At 35.6% G+C, this 25,235-nt stretch overlaps 1 protein-coding gene across 4 annotated transcripts in view; it reads right to left on the bottom strand.

Moving 5' to 3' along the window:
- The window catches only part of ATP8A2 (ATPase phospholipid transporting 8A2), an 860,692-nt gene that overhangs the window by 527,947 nt on the left and 307,510 nt on the right, over nt 1-25,235 (bottom strand). For all 4 annotated transcript variants that reach the window (XM_056794696.1, XM_016421852.2, XM_007495237.3 and 1 more), the window contains exon 24: nt 8,664-8,728. In XM_056794696.1, the coding sequence (XP_056650674.1) occupies nt 8,664-8,728 (65 nt within the window). The remainder of the gene's footprint in view (nt 1-8,663; nt 8,729-25,235) is intronic.

Genomic DNA, 25,235 nt, shown 5'->3' on the forward strand with positions numbered 1-25,235 from the left:
GGGCTTGGAGGAGGAAAAATCTTTGCCTTTCTCTCTCTCTCTCTCTCTCTCTCTCTCTCTCTCTCTCTCTCTCTCTCTCTCTGTCTGAGGTAGAAGGAAAGGAGGGAAAGACCTGAAAGAGCTAAGTATTTTCTTTTTCCAACTTGGGAAACACTATTGACTATCTATTGCTGTTTTTATACATTGTTTTAACTCTGAGAAGACCAAAGAAAGACCTGGTCTTTGGTTTGGACTCTGAGCTAACTTGATTCTTGCTGATACTCAGCCAGTTAGCCTTTGTTATTTTTATAACTTGGAAATGAAAGTTAAGAATTATAAGGATAATAGTGTTAGTTTATTTAGAATAGTAAAAATTTGGATGAGTCAGATCAGGAAGGAACGATGTAGCCTGTAGAAACAGGAGAAGCAGTTCCTTGTGGAACCAGCGGGTTTTATTTGGGTGGAGTTAGAATCCCTTAGAGTTAGAAATCCTTTTTATCCCTATATTTTCAATAAATATTTTATTTTTTATAACAAGGGTCTCTTTAGCGTCCTTACACCTGGCTCTGAAGAGAAATTCACTTATGAGCTTCCCTTCACTAATATAAACTGGAGATACTCTGTAAGTACAGCAAGCAGAGTATCAAAATCAGTTTATAACCCATAATCAATTCGTGGTGTTTTTATTTTTATAGTTCTCGCTATTATTTTTTACAACATGCACTGGTAAATTATCATAGTTGGTCTAAACATCTACATTGGAAAAAACTAAGTGGTTGAAAAGTAAATACTTATTACTCAAATTGTAGCATGCAGTCAGATGAGCAGCCTATTGAGTTATTCTATATGTGCAGAGGTGAGGATGGTAGCTTGGATACTGGAACATAATGGAGAAAAAGCTAGCTAGGGTCAAAAGCTCTGGTTTCAAGTTATGTACCCATTATATACTGACTATAATGCTGGGCAAGTCAGTTTAATGTCTTACTGCTCCCTTAAGCAAGCAACTCATGAGAATGATAACTGCACTGATGCTGATTAGCATTAATAAGGAATTTCCTCAGGGGGAGTTCTATACACTAAATCCTACATACATTCTTAAAAATCTGCAATTGTTATAGAAAGCAATTTGGAATTATGCAAATAAAGTGACTTGAGTGCCCGTATCCTTTAATACAAACTCTATTAGGTTTATACTTCAAGGTGGTCATTAGTAAGAAGAAAATTCCCATATACACCAAAATATTTATAACATTTTTAAAGCATCAAAGAATTGGTAATAAAGTAGATGCCCATTGATCTAGGAACAGCTAAACAAACAGTGGCACATGAATATAATGAAATATTACAATGCCATAAGAAATAAAGAATATGTTGAGTATAAAGCATAGAAAAATAATAGATTCTATTGCAAACTTAAGTAAGCAGAGCCAATAAAATAATATACACATTTACACCAACAATGCATACTGAAAGAACTACCACCACACAACAAACAAAAGGAAATACTATAAAATTACAGAAAATAAGCCTGACTCTAGTGAAGGGATGTGAGGAGATCTCCTCATTCTACTCCTTTGCAGAGGTAATAGGTCCACAATATTGTGCTTTGCATACATCTATAGACTGTTTTCAATATATTGTTAAGTTTTGCTTATTTTTCTCTTCTTTTAAAAATATTATTTTTTCCATGGGATGGTTCCATAGGATAAGAGAAGGGGAGAGGAGATAAGAGAAATTTTGGTAATGTTAAAAAAGATATTTTAAAAAATTATTTTTTAAAAAGTAGAGGCACTATAGAATAGTAAATGGAATATAGGAATTGGAATAAGGGAAGAAATAGGTTCAAGTCTCATCCCAGACACTCACTAGCTTTGTAACTCTGGAAGTCACTTAACCTTTCTCTGAGAAGTCTGTTTCCTTTTCTGTGAAATAAGGAGGTTGTTTTGATGGCATCTAAGGTTCTTTTCAGCTCTAAAATCCTTCATCCTTTAACCATGCGTATGGATGACTGCATGAAGCCACAACCTTTTTTTTTTTTAATATGTTGGGTTTTAAATTTGTTATGACTTTCTGTGAAGGAATAGATGGGGGGTGGATTAGAGAGAAAAGGTACAGTGATATAAGAGATGTGATATAAAAAAGATATTAATAAAATATTTTTAATTCTGAATGTACATGCTGAAGAATATATGCAAAAAATGGGCATAGAGAAAAATGGAAAGTGGGTAGTACTAATTCAGAGCACAGGGATTCTAATCTTGTTTTGAACACTCACTTTGTTAGCCCTGAGAGGCCTCAGTTATTTCATCTATAAAATGACTAGCTGATTAGTATGGTATTTCCATGCTTCTAAGTTTCTATGGATGAAGCTGGTCTCTACAGTAAAACTGCCCCAGGTTTTGAGGGATGCATGCAGAAACGAATAATTGAAAAAAGGACAAAAGCACCTACTAAATGCAAAGAATGATGTTAAGTCCTGAGGATAGTAAACAGCCCCTATTCTCAAGGAGCTCACATTCTAATAAGGGAAATCAACTTATGAGGGAAATTTGCAGTCCAAGACAGAGAGAAAGGCCCTAAGGTCCACAAGGTGTAGTTGCAAGTAATGTATCTTCACTGTCACTTCCATTTGTAAAGCCACATTTGTTGAACTATTTAATAGGGGCAAAGACTTGGATTGTAAAAATTTCCTTTTTTGCATCTTTCGTAGCTGTAGCTGGCTAGAGGCCAGGACCTGTGACACTTGCAGAGCAAATTGTCAGGATAAGTCTCCACAAGAGGTGTTACCCCTGGACAATGGTGGCAGGGGGCAAGTGCAAGGCAGAGCTGAGAAAGGCTGCTGCTGTTCCACAGGATCTTGGGCTTACCTGCTTTATGGGTGTCCCTCCTCAATAGGACAGTGTCCCTGGATAATGGCTATGACAGCAGGGAGGGAGGGTCAGTGGTCTGAAGGGTACTGATTTCCTGGGTATTTTGATTATAGGGTGTCAGTCCATCTCTACTTAAGTATAAGTGTCATGGGGGTAGGGAGCTGATTCACCTGCTCCCTCAGGATGCTTTGGTGGTTCAGCTATCCAGCTTGCCTGCCTGACCCTGTGATAGTGATTTGGTGGTTTGGTAGTGAGGTTGATGGGCCCCTTTTCAATGGTTGTTTCCATGGATAATGACAGGTTGAAAGAGGACTGGTGGTTTCTATAGCTTCTGGATAAGAGGAAGAAGTGTAGTCATACAAAACAGTGTGCCACTTTACTGTCCTACATTATTGGTCTCCTGTTCATTGAGGACCCCTGAGAACATGGGGATGGAGTTGAAACAAAAATTGGTTGTGCAGTTCCCAAGAAGTTCCAAGTGTGAAGTTTCTAAGACTCCCTCCCACTACTATGTTTAGACAGACAAACAGCCCCCTTCTAAGAAAGAATCAGGCATGAATTCTGGCAGACAAGATTCCTCCTGCAACAGGATATTTCTGCCTAGAGAACAATGAAGCAAAGTGCAGCTAATAACCAAAAACCTGTTATGGCTAATGACAGATCCCAGATTCACAGTTTCATACAGAATTCTTTTTGTGTATACTATGTTTATGGAAATGCTCTTTTTATGTGGGTATAAGCCTAAAATTTTTTTAAGTCTTTTCCCAAAGCTACAATTATAGAACTTACCAAGTGAGATCTACTGAAAGGACTAACAAAAGCTGAAGACCTGTATCACCCAAGAATTTTCACAATTTTAGAAAAATCTATGAAATCCTAAAATAGTTTGAACATGCATGCCAACTCTTCAGAGGTAGGTAGGTGGCATATTAGATTAAGAGCTGATCTTGGAGTAAAGAAGATCTAAATTCAAATCTGACCTCAAATGTCACTAATTGTATGACCCTGGGCAAGTTGCTCTCTGTCTGCTTCAGTTTCTTCATCTATAAAAAGGGAATAATAATAGTACCTACCTCCCAGGGTTGCATGAGGTTAAAATGAGATATTTTTTGTCCATAGTGCTTTGCCAACCTTACAATGTTATATAAATGCTGCATGCTATTATTTTTGCTTATTACAGTTATTATTATCCCCCAAACTTTTTCCTTAAGGAGGTTTAATTTTCAGAAGAACATTAGAAAAGTAGATAGAAAATAAGTTCAGAGTCACACAAGAACTTAAAAAAACTTCTATCCCTAGAAATCAATAATTGTTTTTGTTGTGTTATATAAAATGCACTTGGGTAGTATCAACACTACCCAGTAACACATTTGTCCAATTTTTACCATTGCTGATTTATAAAAATTTGGGAACAGCTCAGCAGTCATCTTATTAATGAAATATCACATTTTCTCTTTAAAATCCCAAAGGCTGAGAATCAAATTAAATTTATCATAGCAAGAAAATAATCTATTAGGGGAAACAAAGTCTTGTCCTTTTAAGTCAAAAGGGGAAATGCTGCTCTAATAAAATACCCATTTTGTTACATTTTTACTACTTCATGTTCAACACAGAGTTACTACAATATTCACTTAAAACTTACTTGGATTTGATTCCAACATAGGCAGCCATCTATTTGATGTAGTACCATATGAAAAACACCTTCTATATCACAAAACTCCCCTTTCCTACCCATCCCTACCACCTAATTGTCAATGGCAGTGGCAGTTATCATAAGAACAGCAGGCAGCCTTCTAGAGACATATTTCATTTACCATTAAACATTACAAGATGAGATAATGCAAGAGCTTCACAAAATCTTATCTACTTCAAAATGCAATTCAGAATTGGCCATTCTCAGTTTCTAGAAAAACATCTCTCTTGGTCATTTGTTTTTGAAAGTAGAGGCTAAGAACATATTTTTAAATATTGCCATTTAGATATTTAATTCTTTCAATCTCTTTCCCTTAAGACTTCTAGGCCTTCCTTCAATACAGTACTATTTGAGCCCAAACAATAGCATTGGTGCTGCAATATTTCAATAAGAGTACTGACTAATATAACCAAGGAAAACTATTGGCTATTTCCTAGACAAGTTGAAATTTTATTTTCTTTTTCCATTTAAGAAAATAGTAATTGAAGCTCTGGCATATATAAAACCAATTTTTCCCTTTATTGAGCATTAAGTGTAGACTCTTCCATCTCCTTCAACACTTACAGTGCTGAAACTAGCTGTAAAAAAAAAAAAAAAGCAAAATTCTACACTAATGGCATTTTTATTTAAATTAGTGATTTGATGGTAAAACAGGAAGATAAAGCTGAGATTTTCCTTCACTGTCAAACCACAGATTTGATACCCTTTCCAAAGGTCATAAAGAAAGAAGTCTTGATTTTTTATTTTAACAGAGCCTCTCACTTTGTTTCCTCACATATCAATAGTACTCAGTACATACGCTTATTTTGGTAAAGAGAAAAAGTTGGGAAAAAAGCATAAGAGTTAATGCACTAGTCAGCCCATTTCTATATTATTCCAAGAAAGAGATAACTAGAAATATGCATTAAATCTTTCTGACTAATATCAACTTCACCCACTATATACTTGACTATATGGTATTTTTTTAGAGGTGGAATTTAGAGTCTTTACAAAAAACCTAGGTGAACAGACTGCTTATTTATTTGTATTAGAATAAATTATTTTAAAATATTATGTTTGGGAACATGTAATTTTCATCTCATCAATCTTTCAATTTCTAAAATAAATGATGATTCAGTTTTTTTACTTCTATTCTTTCTAAAGCCACATTTGACTATCTGATCTTTTATCCCCTTTACCTTGAATACTTGAATGAAATATCATAAAAGATATGTGCAGAGTAGTACAAGACTATTTTCTAGGTGATTTAAAACTTAATTTTTAAAAGAGGAATTTGATTGTCAAGGCAGCTGAGATTTGAATGCCTTTGGCATTTCTATCAAAGAAATCCTGTAAGACTGCAGAGTACAAAAGGCTCAAGGCATAAGCAGCATCTGCACATGGCTATGGTGAGAGTAGAGTTGAATCAGAAATGGTATTATCTTCAAAAAGCCATTGTGGATTTAAGAGAAAAATAATTGGAAGATGTTTCTCCTACTTTAGTGGGGTAAGAATGTTAATAACTCAAAAAGGAATCAAAGTGGTGACATCAATTTTATATCACCTGTTGCATGCTGAGTACAGAAAAAGAAAAGTTCCCCATGAGGGGGGAACTATATTCATTCTGAAAACTTGACTAAGACTTTTGAAAACTTCATTTTTTGCTACAATGATTTCATGCATGAAATACATTAAGTTATTTCAACTCACAAAGTTTTACCAAAGGTAAATCATGAAACAAATTCATTTAAGTAGATAAAAGTAAAGAAAACATCACTTCATATAAGGGTTGCCATTATCCAATCAATTTATGCAAAAACATAATGATCAGAGGATCATAGTTTTTTAGCTAGAAGGCATTGCATGTATGTTTTCTGCTAGATGCAAAAATCAACAAAGTAAACCTATTAGACAGTAAGGGTTCCATAGTGCAAGAAAAGAAGAAAATAATCTAATATACTTTAAAAGTCAAGAATAATGATAATTTATCATATGAACCAAATAAGATATATTAAAAGTTGCATGTAAGATATAGCTTAGAAGCCTTTCCAAAAAAAACATTCTCAGTTCCACGGGAAGATATCTTATACTTAAGTCTTACCCAGAGACAACAGTGCTTAGAAACTCGAGAGAAAATGAACTTCATCAATGAAGCCATCTGACAGACATAAGCCTCCAATGTAACGATAATATATCTGATCTACTGCCTCTAGAATAAAAAGGGTTACCTTGTTGCAACCCCAAAACCTGTTATCTGACCTCAAGCATCACTATTACTGGTGATATTCCTCATTTCTCATGATACATATTGAGGATGTACCATGTAATCACCAATTTTCTTCACTGACGAGGCCAGGGGCCATAAGTCAAAAAGCTCTGGGCCTGGATGGCAAGTTATGGTGCTCCCAGTTTCACTCCCTTTATCCTTTTAATACTTTCAAGGCTTCCATTTATTCTGAGGCTTGACCAAAGACAACTGATACTGTCTCACTATACACAGCTGGATTTTAGAATCATCCCAAATAGCAGCCAGTTATTTTCATACGTATCCTTAACAACATTAGGAGAAAACTTCACCAGAAGAGGCTTCTTCAATGATGCATTTGTACAAGGAAATGATGGCAAGTTTATATCATGAACAATCATAGTCTTTTTTGTGTCTTAGGCTTAATATGGTGAATCAACTGGTAATTTAAGACATGCTCACTTTACTTAAGCAAAAGCATATATTACAATGAAAGTAGATATGAGACTTACTTTTGATACTTGGACATGTATTAATAAATAAATTAAACAGTCAAGAAGTCTTATTCTTTACGGCTTATGACTTGTTATAACAACCACTGACATCCCACCTTCACTCATTCAGATAGCAGTGATGGCTTTTTTCTTTTACTTCAAGGTTTGTGTGGTTTAAGAAAGCCCCTGACTGTCTTTCTCTGCCCCACCCCAAATAATCTTTACTGGTATCCCAATGAAAATTGATTACCAAGCTTAAAACAAAATTATTTTTGGCCCTTTCAAATTGCCTTTAGAACTAAATAAGATGGGGTAATAACAAGTAAAAGTTCAAGTTAGAACTCACTACTAATTTTTATCTGTCAGACAATGACAAAGGAAGGTCGTGACAGATAATTTTTCTGCCAAAGTCAAGAAGACAGAAAAAGTGTCTGAACTAGTGTAAATATTAAATTTTAATGTTGGGTTCATAAAAGCTAGATAAATTCGTAAATCTGAGATCGATAACCAGTTATTATGGGAAGCAAGGCATATACTCCTAAACTATTGGTTCCTGCAAAATATTCCTCAACATCTCTGTCAAAAAAGAGCATATTGAATCAACAGAACAGGGAAATGAGGCGGAATTATATATAAACCTTGTGTTCTCATATGAAGATTATAGGTAACTCTTCTTGTCTCTAAAGAATCTTTAGCAGATACAAAAATGTTATTCTAGAGGCAGCCATGTTATGGTCAAACTGAGGCAATTCTGTGCCCCCAACAAAATCTTAGCAGGCAAAAGAACATTTCTCAGTCTCCATTTCCTTACCTGTAAGAGAGAGATAATTCTTGCCCTAATCTCTTCCCCAGGGTTACCATGAGAAATTAATCATATAAGTCATGTTAAAACACTTTGGAGGCTGCAAAGTACTCCATAAATGTATAAAGTATATGCTTAAAGCATTATTTTTACTAAATTATTTGCAAGGTAGTAGAGCTAAACTATCTTAGAATTAGATCAACATGTATTCCCCATCTTAATTTTAATCATCACTGTTAAGTAGTGAGAGTTGGGTAATAATACTATTTAGAAGGAAGACCTATTGTGGTATTTTAAAAGTTTCAATAAGTAAGATTGAAGGAGACTCAGAACTGAATGGATTTCTCAGACTACTGAAATGACTAAAACTAAGCCTTGCCAAGAAAAGTCAATACCTTAAGCTTATTTTGAGCTTCTAGGGAAGTGATTGTAAGGCATCCTTGCCATAAATTTAAGTTAATATGAATAAACAGGGAAATATTATTTTTTTATCTTTGTTTCCTCTACCCACCAACTGAACCATCATAAGAGGTAAACCCCAAGATTTTCTTTTAAAAAACTGACATATTCAATTAAATGCACCTGAGGAAAATTTACTTACGTCCAAAGAATCTTCATTCACCAAAATGAGAGACATGTTTTGTGACACCAATTTGCAGGCATAGCCTATTAAGAAAGTGAAAAAAAAATTACACACTTGCAATGCCAATCTACTCAATGAGTTGTGGATTTTTAAAGGTTTATTGGCTAATTGGTGAATTATCCAGCTTTGCTTTTTTCTTCCTTTAACTTTTACGTTTGGACCATTTCATGGCTCATTAGCTCATCCACACAGGTTAGGAAATTAAAAAACAAAACAAAACAACTAAATCCATTTTGTTACTTGAACAAAAGTACCTGGGGAAAAGGTCATTAATAACAGTTTAAACAAGAACTTTCAGAATTTCTGTGTATTTTCTCTTATTCTTAGTATTCCTGTCTCTCATAAGATGAAGTATACTAAATTTTATCATAACTCAAAGCACTTCAGAATTGTCTCACAAAACCATGAAAGTATAGATTGATGGCTATTGTATTGTATTAAATAGAAGATGCAGAATACATTTTAAAAACATCAGGTGATTCTCATAAAAGAATCCAAAGGGGAGTAATCACCACTTATACTCAAGAATTCCATTTTATTTCTGAAAGTTGAAAGCAATTTCTTTCATTCTGATTAAAGGTTGATTAGAGACAATACACTCAATCAGTGATGGCAAACCTATGGTACAGGTCTTTGGCACCCAGAGCACTCTTTGTGGTCACTCAACAACCCTCTCTCCTCAACCTCCCCAACCCCACCCCCCAGAGTTCATTACTAGAAAGGCAGGCAGATCTGCTCCTTCCCCCTCTTCACCAAGCCTCACATCCCCCACCCCTCTACCCAGCAGCCCAATGGGAGTACATAGGGGTTAAGTTGGTCTTTTGGGTGTGTGATGGGGGCAGGGCCCAGCACTTGGTCTCTAAAAAGTTCCCCATCACTGCACTAGATCAAAAGGACTGAAAAAAAAGTCCACAGACAAAAGAACTTGCACTTTAAAAAATCCTCACTATCAAAGTAAAACGATCCAAGGTTAACAATCTACACAGTAACCAACTTATAATATCATCTTTCATCAAGTACATCCTGACTTACTAGTGATTTGTTAATGCTTTTGGATAACAGATAATTGATAACACACAAAATCAAAAACCCAGAAGTCCACTGAGAGCAGGATTAGTCTTTTTTTTTAATCCTGTATCTAGCACAAAGCAAGTTCTTAATAAAGAATTAGTAAATTTATTTGAATAGACAAAAAAGATCTAATTGAAACACTGCCCCCTATTTTAATCATGATGTTTGACTGAAACCCATTACGATGTTTCTGGCATCAATTTTAAAAATTTATAAAAATGTTTTATTATTATTATCATGTAAAACACACTTCTACATTGGTCACTATTGCAGGAGCACACTCATACAAAATAAAAACTCCAAAATAAAAGCACAAATACATTGATGTGAAAGATAGTATGCTTTGATCCACATCCATCCAACTCCAACAGTTCTTTCTCTGGAGGTGGATAGAGTTCTCTATCATAAGTTTTTCAGGATTACGCCAGATCATTGCACTGCTGGTAGTAATCAAGTTTTTACAATTGATCACCATACAATATTGCTGTCACAGTGTACAATGTTCTCCTAGTTCTGTTTATTTCAATGCATCAGCTCATGTAGATCTTTCCAGCTTCTTCTGAGATCATCTTGCTTATCATTTCTTCTTATAACATGATAGTATTCCACATCACCAATATGTATCACAATTTGTTCAGCCATTCCCCAGATAATAGCCATTCTTCAATTTCCAAGTCTATGCCACTACAAAAAGATCTGCTATAAATATTTTTGTACAAGTAAGCATTTCCCCCTTTTTAATATTTTTTGGGATAAAGCCCCATTAGAGGTATTATAGGATCAAAGGGTGTGAATAGTTTTATAGTCCTTTGGGCATAATTCCAAAATGGCATCTTTTTTTTAAACCCTTATCTTACATCTTGGAAGCAATACCTGTATTGGTTCCAAGGCATAAAGAGGGGTAAGGGCTAAGCAATGGGAGTCAAGTGACTTGCCCAGGGTCACACAGCTGGGAAGTGTCTGAGGCCAGATTTGACTCTAGGACCTCCCATCTCTAGGCCTGGCTCTCAATCCACTGAGCAACCCAGCTGCCCCAGCATCTTTTTTTTTTAAGATTTTTTTTTAATGTGACTATCATTTTCCCCTGCATTCTTCCTACCCTTAATAAAATCATTTTTATAATAAAGAATTATTTTAAAGAAGAAATATTCAGCAAAACTAATAAATATAACTAATCCATACCCTCACCTGCACCACATACAAAGAAGTAGAGCGACATATTTTCTCAGGTCTTCAGTAGGGACAAACTTGGTATTTATAATTTTATAATATTTGGTTTCAAATGTTGGGGAGCTGGGGTTGCTGTTTTATTTCTACTGGTGAGGTTACTGTGTATATTGTTTGCCTGGTTCTATTTCCTTTACTATGCATCAGTTCATTTCAGTCATTTCATGCTCTTTATGTTCATTATGTCCATCATTACCTACAATATAGTAATATTCCACTACATTAATGTACAATAATTTGTTTAGCCGCTCTAGTAGTTTAATACAAATTAGTTTGAGAGGGAGGGTACTAGAAGTTGGAGGAGCAGGAAATGATTCATGTAGGGATTATCTGATTGAGAAATGGAGGAGACTGTTGGTATTGTTCAGTTGTTTCAACTGTGGCCCACTTTTTGTGACCTCATATGAGGTTTTCTAAGCAAAGATACTTGAATAGCTTGCCATTTTCTTCTTCAAATCATATTATAGGTGAGGAAACTGAGGCAAATAAGGTTAAGTGACTTGCCCCGGGTCACCTAGCTAATAAGCTTCTGAATCCAGATTTGAACTCTGAAAGATGAGTCTTCCTGGATTCAGGCCTGGAATTCTTGTCACTATAACACCTAGCTGCCCAGAAGGGACCTTAAAGTATAATCTACTCCAATTTCCTCATTTGACAAATAAAGGATATCCATATTGAGTGTCCTTTGATAGTAAACTTTTATAGAAGTGCTTTTCACTGCTAGTGTTCACCATCTTTCATCTTTTTCTTCAATATAGGAACAATGAAAAAGAACCTTCCTCATAGAAAAATAAGACATTTGCCTACTGTCTATAGACCTGAGGAAATATACATCCATTAAATTAGTATCCTAGAAGATAAAGTGATGTAAAGGAACCTTTCCTTACATGTTCTCTAAGGAATCTAATATAAGGGATCCCTATTAGACAATTGTCATATTTTAAGATTTTAGAGCTAGTCTAAGCTAATGAATGCTCATTCTACCTCCTCATAATCAACAATTTCACATAGAATGATGCAGCAGAAAGAACATTATACATATAATCAGAAGAACTTAGTTCAAATTCTAGCTCTGGTACTCTATATAGGATTAAAGACAAGTTACAAGCTCTCGGTCTCAATTTGCTCATCTATAAAATAAGGACAATACTAATTAAATGAACTTAATAATAATAATTATTATTATTCATTTATTATTATTCATTTAATTTATTATTATTTATTCAATTTATTGTTACTATTTTATTTCTTTATTAATAACATTAAATAATATTTATTATTAATAATCAATAAAAATATTTAAATAAACATTATTTATTATTATAAATAATAAATTAAAATGTTAATAACCTTAACAAGGTTAATGTAGAGAAAGGCATGTTGTACATTTTGAAATACTTCTATAAATCCATCATCAACAAGCATTTATTAACCATCTACTATGTTTCAGATACTGTGCTGGGCATGGGGATAAGAATACAAAGAACAAAGTGATTTCTACTCTTAAGTGATACAACATAGACATATGTAAATATATATTGACTAAATACAAATAAAATAAAAATATAATACCATATAAATGCAAATGATCTTGAAAGCTAAACTGAAAAGCCACTACTTTGAAGCTGATGTTTAACTATCATTGTGTCAAACACCTTAAAGGCCAAACTTTCAGAGCATCACATTCAACAATTTTTATTTTCTACTCCCCAAACACTACATTTACATAAAGATTGGGCATATATTTGGTTTGTGCCAAAAGTTCACCTCAGAAAAAAGAAAATTAATGAAGAATAAATTATGTGTATCTTATGGTTTTATGGTTTCCCAATTGAAGTGGATAGGTGTGGAATCAGCAAGAAATTCAAATATGAATTCAGCCACTAATTGTGTGACCTTGAGCAAGTCATTTAACTTCTGTTTGGCTTGGTTTCCCCTGCTGTAAAATGGTGATAATAACTGTACTTACCTCCTAGATATAGGTATTACTCAGGGATGTTATTGGTTCTGTTATAGCTTACCACAATAAAGCAAATCATATGAATTTTTGTCCCCTTCTGTATATAAGTTATATTTCTGTTATACTGTAATATATTAAGTTTATAGTAGTATTATATCTAAAAAATCCCCAACATTTATTCCTTAATTAAAAATACTTTATTGCTAAAAAAAATGCTATCACCTGATCATTCATCAATCTTTTTGCTGATGAAGGATTCTGCCTCAATGTTCATGGCTGCTGACTGATCAGGAAGATGGTGACTGAAGGTTAAGATGGTTAAAGAAATTTTTAAAAATAAGACAGTGAAGGTGCCACATCAATTGACTCTTTCTTTCACAAAAGTAGCACATAATGTCATTTGATAGCATTTTACCCAAAGCAAAACTTCCTATCAACTAAATTTATGCAATATTCTAAAACCTTTGTTGTTATTTCAATATTATTCATAGCACCTTCAACAGGGGTAGATTCCATTTCAAGAAACCACTTTCTTTGCTCTTCCATAAGAAGCAACTCCTCATTCATTAAAATTTCATCATGAGGTTGTAAGAAATCAGACAAAACTTCAGGCTCCATAACTAATACTAGCTCTGCTATTTATTTCCATCACATCTGAGATGATTTCCTCCACTAAAGTCTTAAACCCCTCAAAGTCATGCAGGAGGGTTGGAGTCAATGTCATCAAAATTCCTCTTAATGTTGATTTTTTGACCTTCTCCCATGAATCACAAATGTTCTTAAGGGCATCTAGAATGATGCCTTCTTTCCAGGAGGTTTTTAATTTATTTTATCCAGATCCATCAGAGGACACTTTGGTAGTTATAGGCTTATGTAATATGTTTCTTAAATAATAAGAATTAAAAGTCAAAATTACTCCTTGAACACAAGTAATACCCAGTGAAATTGCACATTGGCTGCAGAAAGGGGCTGGAGGCAGGGAAATAAAGTGAGTATTGTAACCAAAAAAATAAATTAAAATTACTCCTTGATCCAAGTGCTACAGAATGGATGCTGCATTAGCAGGTATGAATTATAATATTCATCTCCTTGTACATCTTCATCAGAGCTCTTGATGACCAGGTGCATTGTCAATGAGCAGTAATATTTTGAAAGGAATCTTTTTTCTGAACAGTAGATCTGAACAATGGTTTTAAAATATTTGGTGAACCATGTTGTAAACAGATGTGCTGTCACCCAAGTATCCCCCCACCCCCTGCCCACTTATAGAGCACAGGCAGAGTGGAGTTAGCATAATTCTTAAGGGCCCTAGGAGTTTCAGAATGGCAAATGAACACTGGCTTTGACTTAAAGTCACCAGCTCAATAAGCCTCTAACAAGAGAGGCAGCCTGTCCTTTGAAGCTTTGAAGCCAGGCATTGACTTCTCCTCTAATATAAGGTTGTTAGTCTATTCTTTAGGGTGGCCACCTTTGTCTTCGTCTTAGCTAAATCTTTTGGATAACTTGCTGCTTCACCTTGCACTTTGTTATGGAGATGGTTTCATTCCTAAAATCTCATGAACCAACCCTGCTAGCTTCAAATATTTCTTCTGCAGCCTCCTCACCTCTCTCACCTTTCAAAGAATTGATGAGAGTTGGGGCCTTGCTCTTGTTTAGGCTTTGACTTAAGGGAATGTTGTGGCTGGTTTGATCTTTTCTCCAGACCACCAAAACTTTCTCCGTATTAGCAATAAGACTGTATCATTTATGGGTTTACGAGCAATTTTAATTTCCTTCAAGAACTTCTTCTTTGCATTCACAACTTGGCTGTTACTGCAAGAGGCATGGCTTTTGGCCCTATGTCAGCTTTCAAAATGCCTTCCTCACTAAGCTTAATCATTTCTAGCTTTTGATTAAAAGTGAGACATGGGACTCTTCCTTTCCTTTGAACACTTCGGGGCCATTGTAAATGTATTCACTGGCCTAATTTCAATATTATTATGTCTATGGGAGTAGGGAGAACCAAGAAGGAAAAAGACAGAAGGGAGGATCAGTGGAGCAGGCAGAACACACATCTACTGTTTAAGTTGGCCACCTTAATTTAGAGGAGTCCATGGTGCCCTAAAACAAATACAACAATAACATCAAAGATCCCTGAGCAGACATTATCATAACATAAATAATAATGAAAGTCTGAAATATTGTAAGAATTACCAAAATGTGACAGAGATATGATGTGAGCATATGCTGTTGGAAAATCGGTACTGATATGTTTGCTCAATGCAGGGTTGTCACAAACCTTCAATTTGTAAGGGAAAAAAAATCTGTGAAACACAATAAAGCAAAGTGCAATAAAACAAGGTAATGTCTGTAGTTGTGAGATCAAATGAGATAATATTTGTAAAGTACTTTGAAAAGGGCCTGGTACAGTGTAGGTACTTAATAAATACTTGTTCCCTTTTCCCCTTCCCCAAGTTGTATTAGATTTTTAATGTCAATCTTTTTTAAAACTACTTCCAATGATAAAAATTGTCTTGAGATAATTTTTAAAGAACAAAACCATGGTTCTATTATTCCAGTGTAGTTACACTGTGCTCAAAATAAACTTATCCTATAGGTAGGTCAAAAGTATGTATGTTGAGGTTTGTTTTTTCATTTTGTCATTTTTTATTAAGGCCAAATCATATGCTCAGAAAGCATGCTGTTTGACCCCCAAAAAGGCACTTTGGTTTTGTCAAAAGTGGCTTCCAATGAGGAATAATTAAGACCTACAGTAAGCAGCAACAAACAAGAAGGAGGCTACATAGTATATGACTCCTAGTGAGATATCTGAAGTCATTTATATCCTTTTTATTTCCTTGAGGATTTATATCCTTTTTTTCCATTAAAGTCCTAGAAGTTGATTTTCCCCCTCCAAAGTCTGAACCCTCAGATTAGGTCCAGAAGGAAAGGGGTACATTTTATTTTCATTTAAAAGGGGGGATATTGCAACTTTAATCATTTCCCTCTCTGTTAGGCTTACTCCTCCCCTAGAGGATACTACCAGCTTTAAGCAGTAGACTGTTACAAATTCAGTATAACTAATTCCAAAGGATTTTCTAGTAGTTTTGATTGGAACAACAGCTGCAGCAGTCAGTGAGCAGTAATTTTTAAATACTGGCTCATTGCTTTATTTTACATCTTCCTGCTCAAGCAAGATGCCATTTGACAAGTAAACCTGGACAAAGATATTCTGGAGAAAATGTTTTAAGTATTTCTTGGTCAGAGTCAGAGGGAAGGCACCCCCAAATGAAACTGCCCCATATTTAAATATGTAGCAAGTCAGAGCTCTAAGACCAAGCAAAAGCATTTTCTAAAATGTACAAAATAAAGCAAATTTCCTTAAAAAGTCATCACATAGCACATATGTAATTTACAAAAGCCACGTCTGTTTTGCATAGTAAATTTGGGCTTAGCTAATGTGGCAAATTAAATTAAGACCACTCCAATTCTGGTGAGCTTGATTTCTGATGTTTTTGGATAAAATGAGATCAGCTCCTGGGTCAAAGCCAGGTATGAAATGTCAATCCACACTTGTAAATTGAGGTCTAGATCTTTAATCTAGCCGTCTAACAAGAGGATCATAAAGTGGCTGGGGAGAAGACCTATGGGAACTTATATTTTCTGCCCCTGAAATTAACAGTGCTGCAAAACTGTTTGTTTTTCATATTACTTCAGTTTAATCGAGGTTCAAAGAAACCAAAATGTAGCATGCGGTTTAAGTTTTACTGTAGTTCTCAGAAATGAAGCTTTTTTTAAAATGAAAAAAAAAATACTGGAAATCATCCAACACAAATTAAATGTATTGACCCTTTGAAATTGTCACTGATTCTGCTTTTCTTTTGATTATACTCTTTGTTACAATAACACAATCATTATAAGAAAGTCTTCTCAGGCAATCTTTTCGAAAGACAACTCTAAGAATATCTCACATATACTAAGAAAAGTCAGATTTTCTCATGAATTAGAGTTTAAAATGATTCTGAACTTAGACCAGGCTCACAAAAGAGGTGGGGAACATGCATCAAGTAAGCAACTGATCAGTGTTCCATAGTTCTCCTAAACCATGCTTTCCAATCTATCATGTACCTCTTGTCAATGACTTTTCAAATCCTCCTACCAATGGCATGCTTACCCATGGCATCTTGCAAAGCCCAGTTCAAGGGGCCCTCTCCCACTCAAGAGGCCCTTTCCCAATTTTCCCAAGGCTCTTATAACCTCATTGTGAATATATGATATGCTCCTAGTAGAATATAAGCAACTTAATATTTTTTATTTGTATCCCAAGAGTACAGTGTCTGGTATAGAGTAGGTATATATGTGCTTGTTGATTAACTGTTATATATTATGTATTTACTTATCTAGGTATACACTGTTTCCCCCTGAAAATATGAGATCCTTGAGGACAGGAAGTATACAATTTTTATGACTCTATCCCTAGGACAATCCCTGTCACATAGAAAACAAAACAAAATGTAACTGGGTACTAGGGAAATGGGCAAAAAAAAGTTCAGAGAATGGAAATCTGATACCCACTAAATTGCAAAGAATTCCATCTTATAATTCAAGTTCTTCCCTTTGTCTGGAATGTCTCAGCTGCACTCCAATCTTCTTCACAGGATCAACCTTCCTCAAGTCCCATGTTCCCAAACCACTTCTGACCTGGAGCCTTCTCCAATCCATCTGGTTCACAACGAGATAAGTAAGATTGCCCCTCTCTTAAATTCATTTGCATTTATCTCTAGCACACAATTATATTTTGTCTTGTTCTCTATTTTAAGTTTAGGTTTCATCTTCCCAGCTAGCCCACAAGCTCCTTGGGGTCAAAGTTTGTGCCTTCTATTTCCTTATCCCTTTAATCCCTCATGTTCCCTTTCTGTGGTTGGCTCAATGTATAAGATCAAAGATTTAAAATTGGAAAAGATTTCTGAGAACATCTTGTTCAACCCCCTCTCCATACACATGAAGAAACATAGTTCAAGTCCCTCTTCTTATACATGAGGAAATCAAGACCTAAGGAATCTAAATGACTTGTCCAGGATCACATTGGTCATGTGGAATAATATACTTGTTTAATTTATTGGTAGGGTCAAGAAATTCATAGATTTAGAATACAAACCAACTATATTATAAATTTCATGGCCCAGACTGAGCCAGAAATGGCAATGGTACCTTTTTAAAGTCCAGGCCAAAGGGTTTCCTATTGTCTATTACTCTTTTGGTTAAACTTTCATTATTCCCCTAATAAGCAACAGAAAAAGCATTAAATGAAGGTAGACAAATGCCTACTAATGTAAAAATTGCAAAGTATACATTGATTTTAGGATAAAATTAAGTTCACAATTTAAATGTTTTAAAATGCTACATGTACACTAAAAACTTTTGCTCTTAATCTCAGTCCATTAAAAAAATTATAGGCTCCGAAAATTATCTGTCCAATCCATTTGTATTACACATACCACAGAGATTATCTTCAACAATGAGAAAAACCCACGACTATATGAATACCAGTGCTGGTCACATCTGAAATTTCACTTTAGACTAACTGATGCCATATTTTTAAGCAAAAGAAAACTTCCAACTCCCTGGAACATGGCTAGAGAGCATAAGTTCAAGCACAAAAACCAAAGTTCTGGCTTCATGCCAAGACCATGCTCCTTAAAACCGCAGGAGCTATGCAGGCCTTGCTAGGTAAGGATCAATGGGTCAGTTTGGCTCACAAAACCCACAAATTACTTCAAAATTAAGCTGAATTTAAATCAGCATTTTTATTTTTTTCAAATAGACTAAAAGAAAAATATATATTTCCATCAAAAATAAAATCTAAAGTGGTAGAGATAACTTCTAAAAATCAATGAGTCATAGCTAGCAAATCCTTTGTTATAAAGACTAGCAAATTGTTAAAGCCAACTTAAGCTATTTTACAGAACTAGTTTGTTGTTAGTTTCATTAGGCACCAGAGTATAACCCAAACCTAGAAATCAGGAGGCTGGGACTTTAATCCTAATTTTGGTGCTAATGCACTATTATTTCTGTGGCTTCTTCTCATCTGTAAAATGAGTGGATGGACTAAATGATCTCTAAGGTCCATTCAAGTTCTGAAATATGATGGTTTCACATGAAAAAATGTCAAGTAGTTTCATAAATCACATCTATATACATAAATTTAGCAGCTACTTGATTTTTCCCCCAAAATACATATAGTCCACCTACCCACAAACACTTAGTAAATCACAAAAGTGTTCACAAAAACTTGGATGTGGAGCTCAAGACCTCTAAAAGATATGGCCTTTCATAAATCACAGGGTCAAATTTTCCCAAACCTCACATTCAAAATATGTGCTTTGCTTTTCCTTCTTTCCTTACTTTGAAAGAAAATAAGTAGGATTTTCTAAATCCTAGATGAAGGCTGAAAGGCCCACCTGCTTGGGAAGGCAAAATTATTTCAAGAATTCAGGATTATAGTGAGTCACTAATCTATGCCTAGTACCATTAGGTACAATGGAGAAAGGAGGAGGTAAATAACATTAGGAGATGATGAACTTGGAATCAGAGAGAGCTAGAAAGTAGCTTAGGGATTATTTAGTCCAACCCCTTTGCATTTCACAGAGGAGTGATATATATGTATGGTCATATAGGACTTAAAGGGAGCAGATAGTATTTTAACCCAGGACCTCTGACACAGATCTCATTCTCTTTCCAACACAAGCTTGTCTTGTTAGAAACAAGCTAAATATATGCTTAGCATGTATATTTCTGCAAGGGGAGCATGGGGAGAATGGGACAAAACAAGCTCAGGTGCACTATAATGCTAGAGATGATATGTATTCAAGTGCCGAACGTATGGTGGGAAATATTAGTGATCTATCAATCCAGGAAGGGAAGACAACAATATTGGTTTAATTGTTAGTAGAGGTTGTTTTTGTTTTGTTTTGTTTTGTTTTGTTTTGTAGAAGGTAGGAATAGATACAGATATTGACATTTTTGTCATAGGCTTAAGACCACTGACATAAAACATGACCCTCATTTGTTGTCACTCTGAGGTGTGACATAAATAAATCATTCATAACATTTCATGTAACCTTTACTACATCCATTCAGTCACTCAGGGAATTTATATAAGCCACAATGCCAGGATTTCAAGGGCCCTGTGGTCAGAGATTCTGCCTGACACCTACTCTCTGTATGATATGGGATATGTTCATTTTCGAGGCCTCAGTTTATCTGTAAAATGAGGTGGTTGGCTGAAAGGACAACTAAGATCTCTCTCAGCTCTAGTTTGACGACCCTCTGACCTATGATTTTATCACAACCTAGTATAACTTATACTAGTAGAAAACTGCCCCAGGACCACAGACTTGAGTGTCTTGCCCCTGGTCACAGAGTCGGTAAATGTCAGAGACTATAATCGAACTCGGGTCTTCCCAATTCTAAGACCAGGGTTCTATCCACTACAGTGTTTCTGGCTTCTTAACCACTTGACTACTTGTATTAAGACAACTTTGCAAAAATCACCAGCTCTAATTTAACAATAATAAATCTAGAATTCTGTGGAAGAAACTAAGATGCAGACTGCTTCAGGAAAGGTATAATCCCCGGAAAGATGGGTGGATAGTTCAATCTAATCCAATTATTTATTAAGTGTGCTCAATGTATAAGATGTCCTGCTATGTTTAAAGAATTTAAATGAATTTAGGCCTTTGGGGAGATACAAAATGCAAGCGAATAAGTAAAGCAAGTCTATTTGAGAAGAAAGAGAACACAAACAACCTAAGGAAACCAGCAGGACAGTAATGAGAAGAAAACAACAGAGGCTTTGTCTTAGGCACTGAAGTTGTGAGGGGGCAAAAATTTAAAACATATACTCAGAAGCAGTGAATCTGAAAGCAAAGTAGATACCATATATTCTAACCTGTATCTGAATAAGACTTTTTAACTCCTTCCGAAGCCTAGCCCCCAGCTAGAAAAAAATTATTTCTCAAAAGATTCCTCAAAAAGAAACTGCCACTTAGTCACTCGAAATGTTTATCACACACCCTTCTTAGCTATCCTCTTCCTACTCAACTGTGGGTATTAATTACTGCTTGCATCATTTTTACCCACTAAATTACAAAGTTGACTTGAGGAGCATCTTGTTCCAAGATGTCAACATTGCTAATTACAAGGAGATAAGGTAAGAAGATCAGGTGCTCACTGAGCTTAGATACAAAGAGAAGCACAATCTAATAAGTAATAATTGATTGAAACAGATGGCCAAGATAAAATGTGTTTCTATGGATGCAAGCAGCAACCTTGACTGCAAAGAGGACCACCAGGGTTGTGATATCTTCTTAGCCAGCCAAGTTCTTCTAAGAATCAGGAAAAGGAAAGAAAATGAGGTGAACAGATCTAAGGTGAAAAAAGTTAATAATTAATAGAGCACGGGATTCAGAGAAGAAGATGGGATTGGAAAACAAAAAAGAGATGGAAATGTATAGTGGATGTGGATGAGAGTTTAAGGAAAGTTAGGAAGGGTAAATTTTTCACCTCCACAAATGGTGACTCAATCATAGGGATAAGGGAGAACAGGATGTTGGAGTTAGAAATACATAGAAAAAAATTGCTCAGTTCATCAGAGTCCCTTAATTTGAAAAACCTATGATGACTTGACACAGAATTGATTGAGTCAACATCTATGATTTGTCAACTCAAATATTAGAGAGCTAGGAGTGGAAGTTCTGCCTAGGCTTCCAAATCCATAAATACCTAGAAATCAATTCTGAAGGCCCAAAAGAACTTACACTTGAAACTGCTTCTGAAGCTACATCTCTAAAGAATAGGGAAGGACAATTCACAGAATGGGAATATGTACTTGGCTTCCAGAAAGTTGCAGTACCACTGATTGAAAAGGAAAAGCTGATGAGGTTCTTTAATGGCTCCAAATGTCCAAAAGAACTGTCCTTGTGTACCCCCAGATCTTTGCAGTGAAGTTTGCGTTCCCAGAGGGGTTGGCCCAAATTTACCCACACTGCCAGTTTGGTAGCACTCCAGAAAGTAAAATTAAGACAGACTAAATCCTGCACATGGCAGAATAGAATTAACCCTGGATTTAAGGTTAGAAGTCTTAGGATTGAGTCTTAGATCTGTCTTTACTCATTGAATGACTTTGGGGAAAGTATTTCATCACTAGGGACTTCCATTTTCTCATGTATAAAATGAGGCAATTGTACTAGATCATTTCTAAGAGCCTTTTCAAAATTTAACATTGGGTGGTAGTACAAAATATGTCTAATTTTAAGAAACGTTTTGATGGCATGATTGAGCAAAAGCTAAATTCTGGCCTCTACTCAAAACCAGACAAGTTTTAATCACTTCACATCTTGAGCCTCAGTTTCCTCTCATGCAAAATGGGGATAATATTTGCACTTACAGCCACTGTGAGACTCAAATGAGAATGTATATAAAGCATATAAAGCTCATATAAAGCTTAAATAAAGATAAGCTAATACTGTTACTCAAATATATCAATTATCTAACTATTTAAACTGAGGAATAAGGAGTTGTTTGGCAAACCTCTACTAGTATGCTAGGGGTAGAGGACTCTGAGGTGGAGATGGGGAGAAATAGTACTTTGGCAAAGCTTCCAGTTTTCAAAGAAGCTTTTTTTCATTTTAAAATCAGTCATAATTTTCAGGTAGCTTTTATTAGCCAATTAAATATAATCTGAGAGGTATGGGCACTATGTATTATGTCTTGAGCAGTAAATCTTCTTTGACAAGGAATCAGTAAAATTCAGACACAATATAAGAAGTCACTGTCAATGAAGAAATATCACCAAATTATGCTGGAAGTCTTTGAGGACAAAGGATAAAGAAAGCCTTATTCAGTAAGCTGGTAAAAATTCCTTTACCTAGCAGCAACACATCTATCTTATCTAGATTGAGTTTTAGCCAGTATGTTCTCATGTATGTATAGAACTTGGCCAGACTTTGGTTGGCTCAGGCAAAAAAAAAAATTCACATGCTCATGTGCATGCATGTACCATCTGCACACACGTACACACCCTCAAGTGCTACACTCACAGCAAAGTTATTTGGACAGATTTAGAGCAATAGAAAAAGAGGCCAATTATCCTTCCACCCCACTCTAATACCATATCAACACTACCTAACCCAATTTTTTCACCATTTCCACAAAGCAATTCATGGTGGCTAAATTTGAGCTTACAAAGAGCATGGGGATTGAATATAAACACAAGTTGCATTTCAAGTAGAAAGAAAGGAAGATCTTATTATGGGGTTCAGATGTGTACCCCTGAATTCAGGAAGGATACCTTTTGCAAGAATGCAAGACTCCAAAACTTAGCTTAAAAACAAAAAGAGAAATTTATTAATTTAGGAAAGTAGTGTTGAGAATGGCCAGAAGTTTAGCAAGGTGGAACAGCAAGATGGAAGGCTGCTCCCAGAACTCATCAATTCTGGGGATTTTATACTCTTGCAACAAATGCTGTGTGGATGTGACTCTAGAGTGGTCGTCACTCAGGCATTTGGTGGGGTGGGGTGGTCATCTGACTGGGGTCTGCCTGGAGACATAGGAGACATAAAGATTCCTTAGTTTTAGGGAACAGACAGATGTCTGAGGTGTAGCCTGATAGGATCGAGGTGTAGACTGGAGGTGCATCTCTCTGTCCATCTTAAATCTAAAGGAGGATCAAAGGACGATCATGTCAGGGTCCTATAGGGGTCACTAGATGTTTTAGGTTGGGAGTCTAGAGGATGGAAGGGAGCAAAGAAATTTACCTGATGATAGTTCACCTGAGTTTCTGGGGTACAGTGCCCATGTCAATCTGACATAAAGGGACAAAAGGATAAATAATATATATATATGTTTTAATTCATGTCAGAAAAAGCAAAATTTGGAGTTTTTGCTTGTAATATATTAAAAAATTCACACCAAGAACCATTATTTCTGAAAATCAAAAGCTCCTATGGGCAATACAGACCTCTACTACCCCAAAAGCCTACAAAACATTCCCACATAGAAAACAGCGAGGTGGTGTAAATTGGTCATTTTAGCCAGTCCCATATTCGGTGGCTTGTTATTCCAAATAATGGGTATCAGGGACCGGAGGCTCCATCTAGGTTTTTTCATCCAAAACCTGAAATTTCATGGATATGCAGAATGCCTCCACTGACACAGATTGGAACACTTCTGTCACTTAGTAGATGGTGTTCAAGAATTGCCATGGCTATAAAATCTATACTCCTGAAGCCAAGCAGGGAAAGAGCCTGTCTGACAGCTAGATCTACAGTCCTTTGCCCAGACTGTGCTTAAAGTCTTTCCTGCTCATTAGGAATTGCAAGAGCCTGGGGCTCAAGACTACAAGCTTGCCTCTCCACACAATGAGGCCCTCGAGGATTATTCTCAGAATTTATCAGGTGTATCACTCCAAATAGGGCACCATATATTATTGTCCTACAAGAAGACCATCCTTTTTATTACAATGCTAATGTCATGGACATCAGTGGAGTATGGACTTCCAGTGGTTTTTCCAGTAACAGGGAAATTGTATTGAATCAGCTTCACAGTCTTGCTTAGCCCTCATCATAACCAATGATCGTCATTTGCAAGATACTAAGAATTCTAGAATTCAAAGTGTACTCTATAGCTGGTTCTTTAGAAGTAGTTAAGTGTACACCTCCACCATTCCCCACTTCTTTCTCTCTCTGTCTCTCTCTGTCTCTCTCTGTCTCTCTCTGTCTCTGTCTCTCTGTCTCTCTCTGTCTCTCTCTGTCTCTGTCTCTCTGTCTCTCTCTGTCTCTGTCTCTGTCTCTCTCTCTCACACACACACACAATCTTGCCACTTTAGTCATGCTTTACTTTTTTTTTTAAGTCTACTCAGTTTTTTATTAAAGGCTGTGCTTTACTTTAAAAAAAAAAAAACCTTCAGGTAGTAATAACCTAAATCACCACTTAACTCTCCATCCTTGACTGTGAATAATTTATTTCCAAAAGCCAAATACTTCCTCTAAGAATAGTCCCCCCAAAATGAACCAAGATAGTCACCAATAAGGATATTCAAAAGGGCAAGTTTAACAGACATCTCAAAACTAACTCCAAAGGAGTTGAATAAATGCTCTGAGCAATGGTGACATAAATGCAAGTAACTAATGTTATAAGAAGATTCCTCTGAAGGTGCTGAGTCAATTGTATATATGTAAATACTAGTATGTTAATTCTTTTAAACCCTTACCTTTCTTCTCTGAATCTATACT

The sequence above is a fragment of the Monodelphis domestica genome, chromosome 4 (genome assembly GCF_027887165.1).
Source record: "Monodelphis domestica isolate mMonDom1 chromosome 4, mMonDom1.pri, whole genome shotgun sequence".
Lineage (NCBI taxonomy): Eukaryota > Metazoa > Chordata > Mammalia > Didelphimorphia > Didelphidae > Monodelphis > Monodelphis domestica.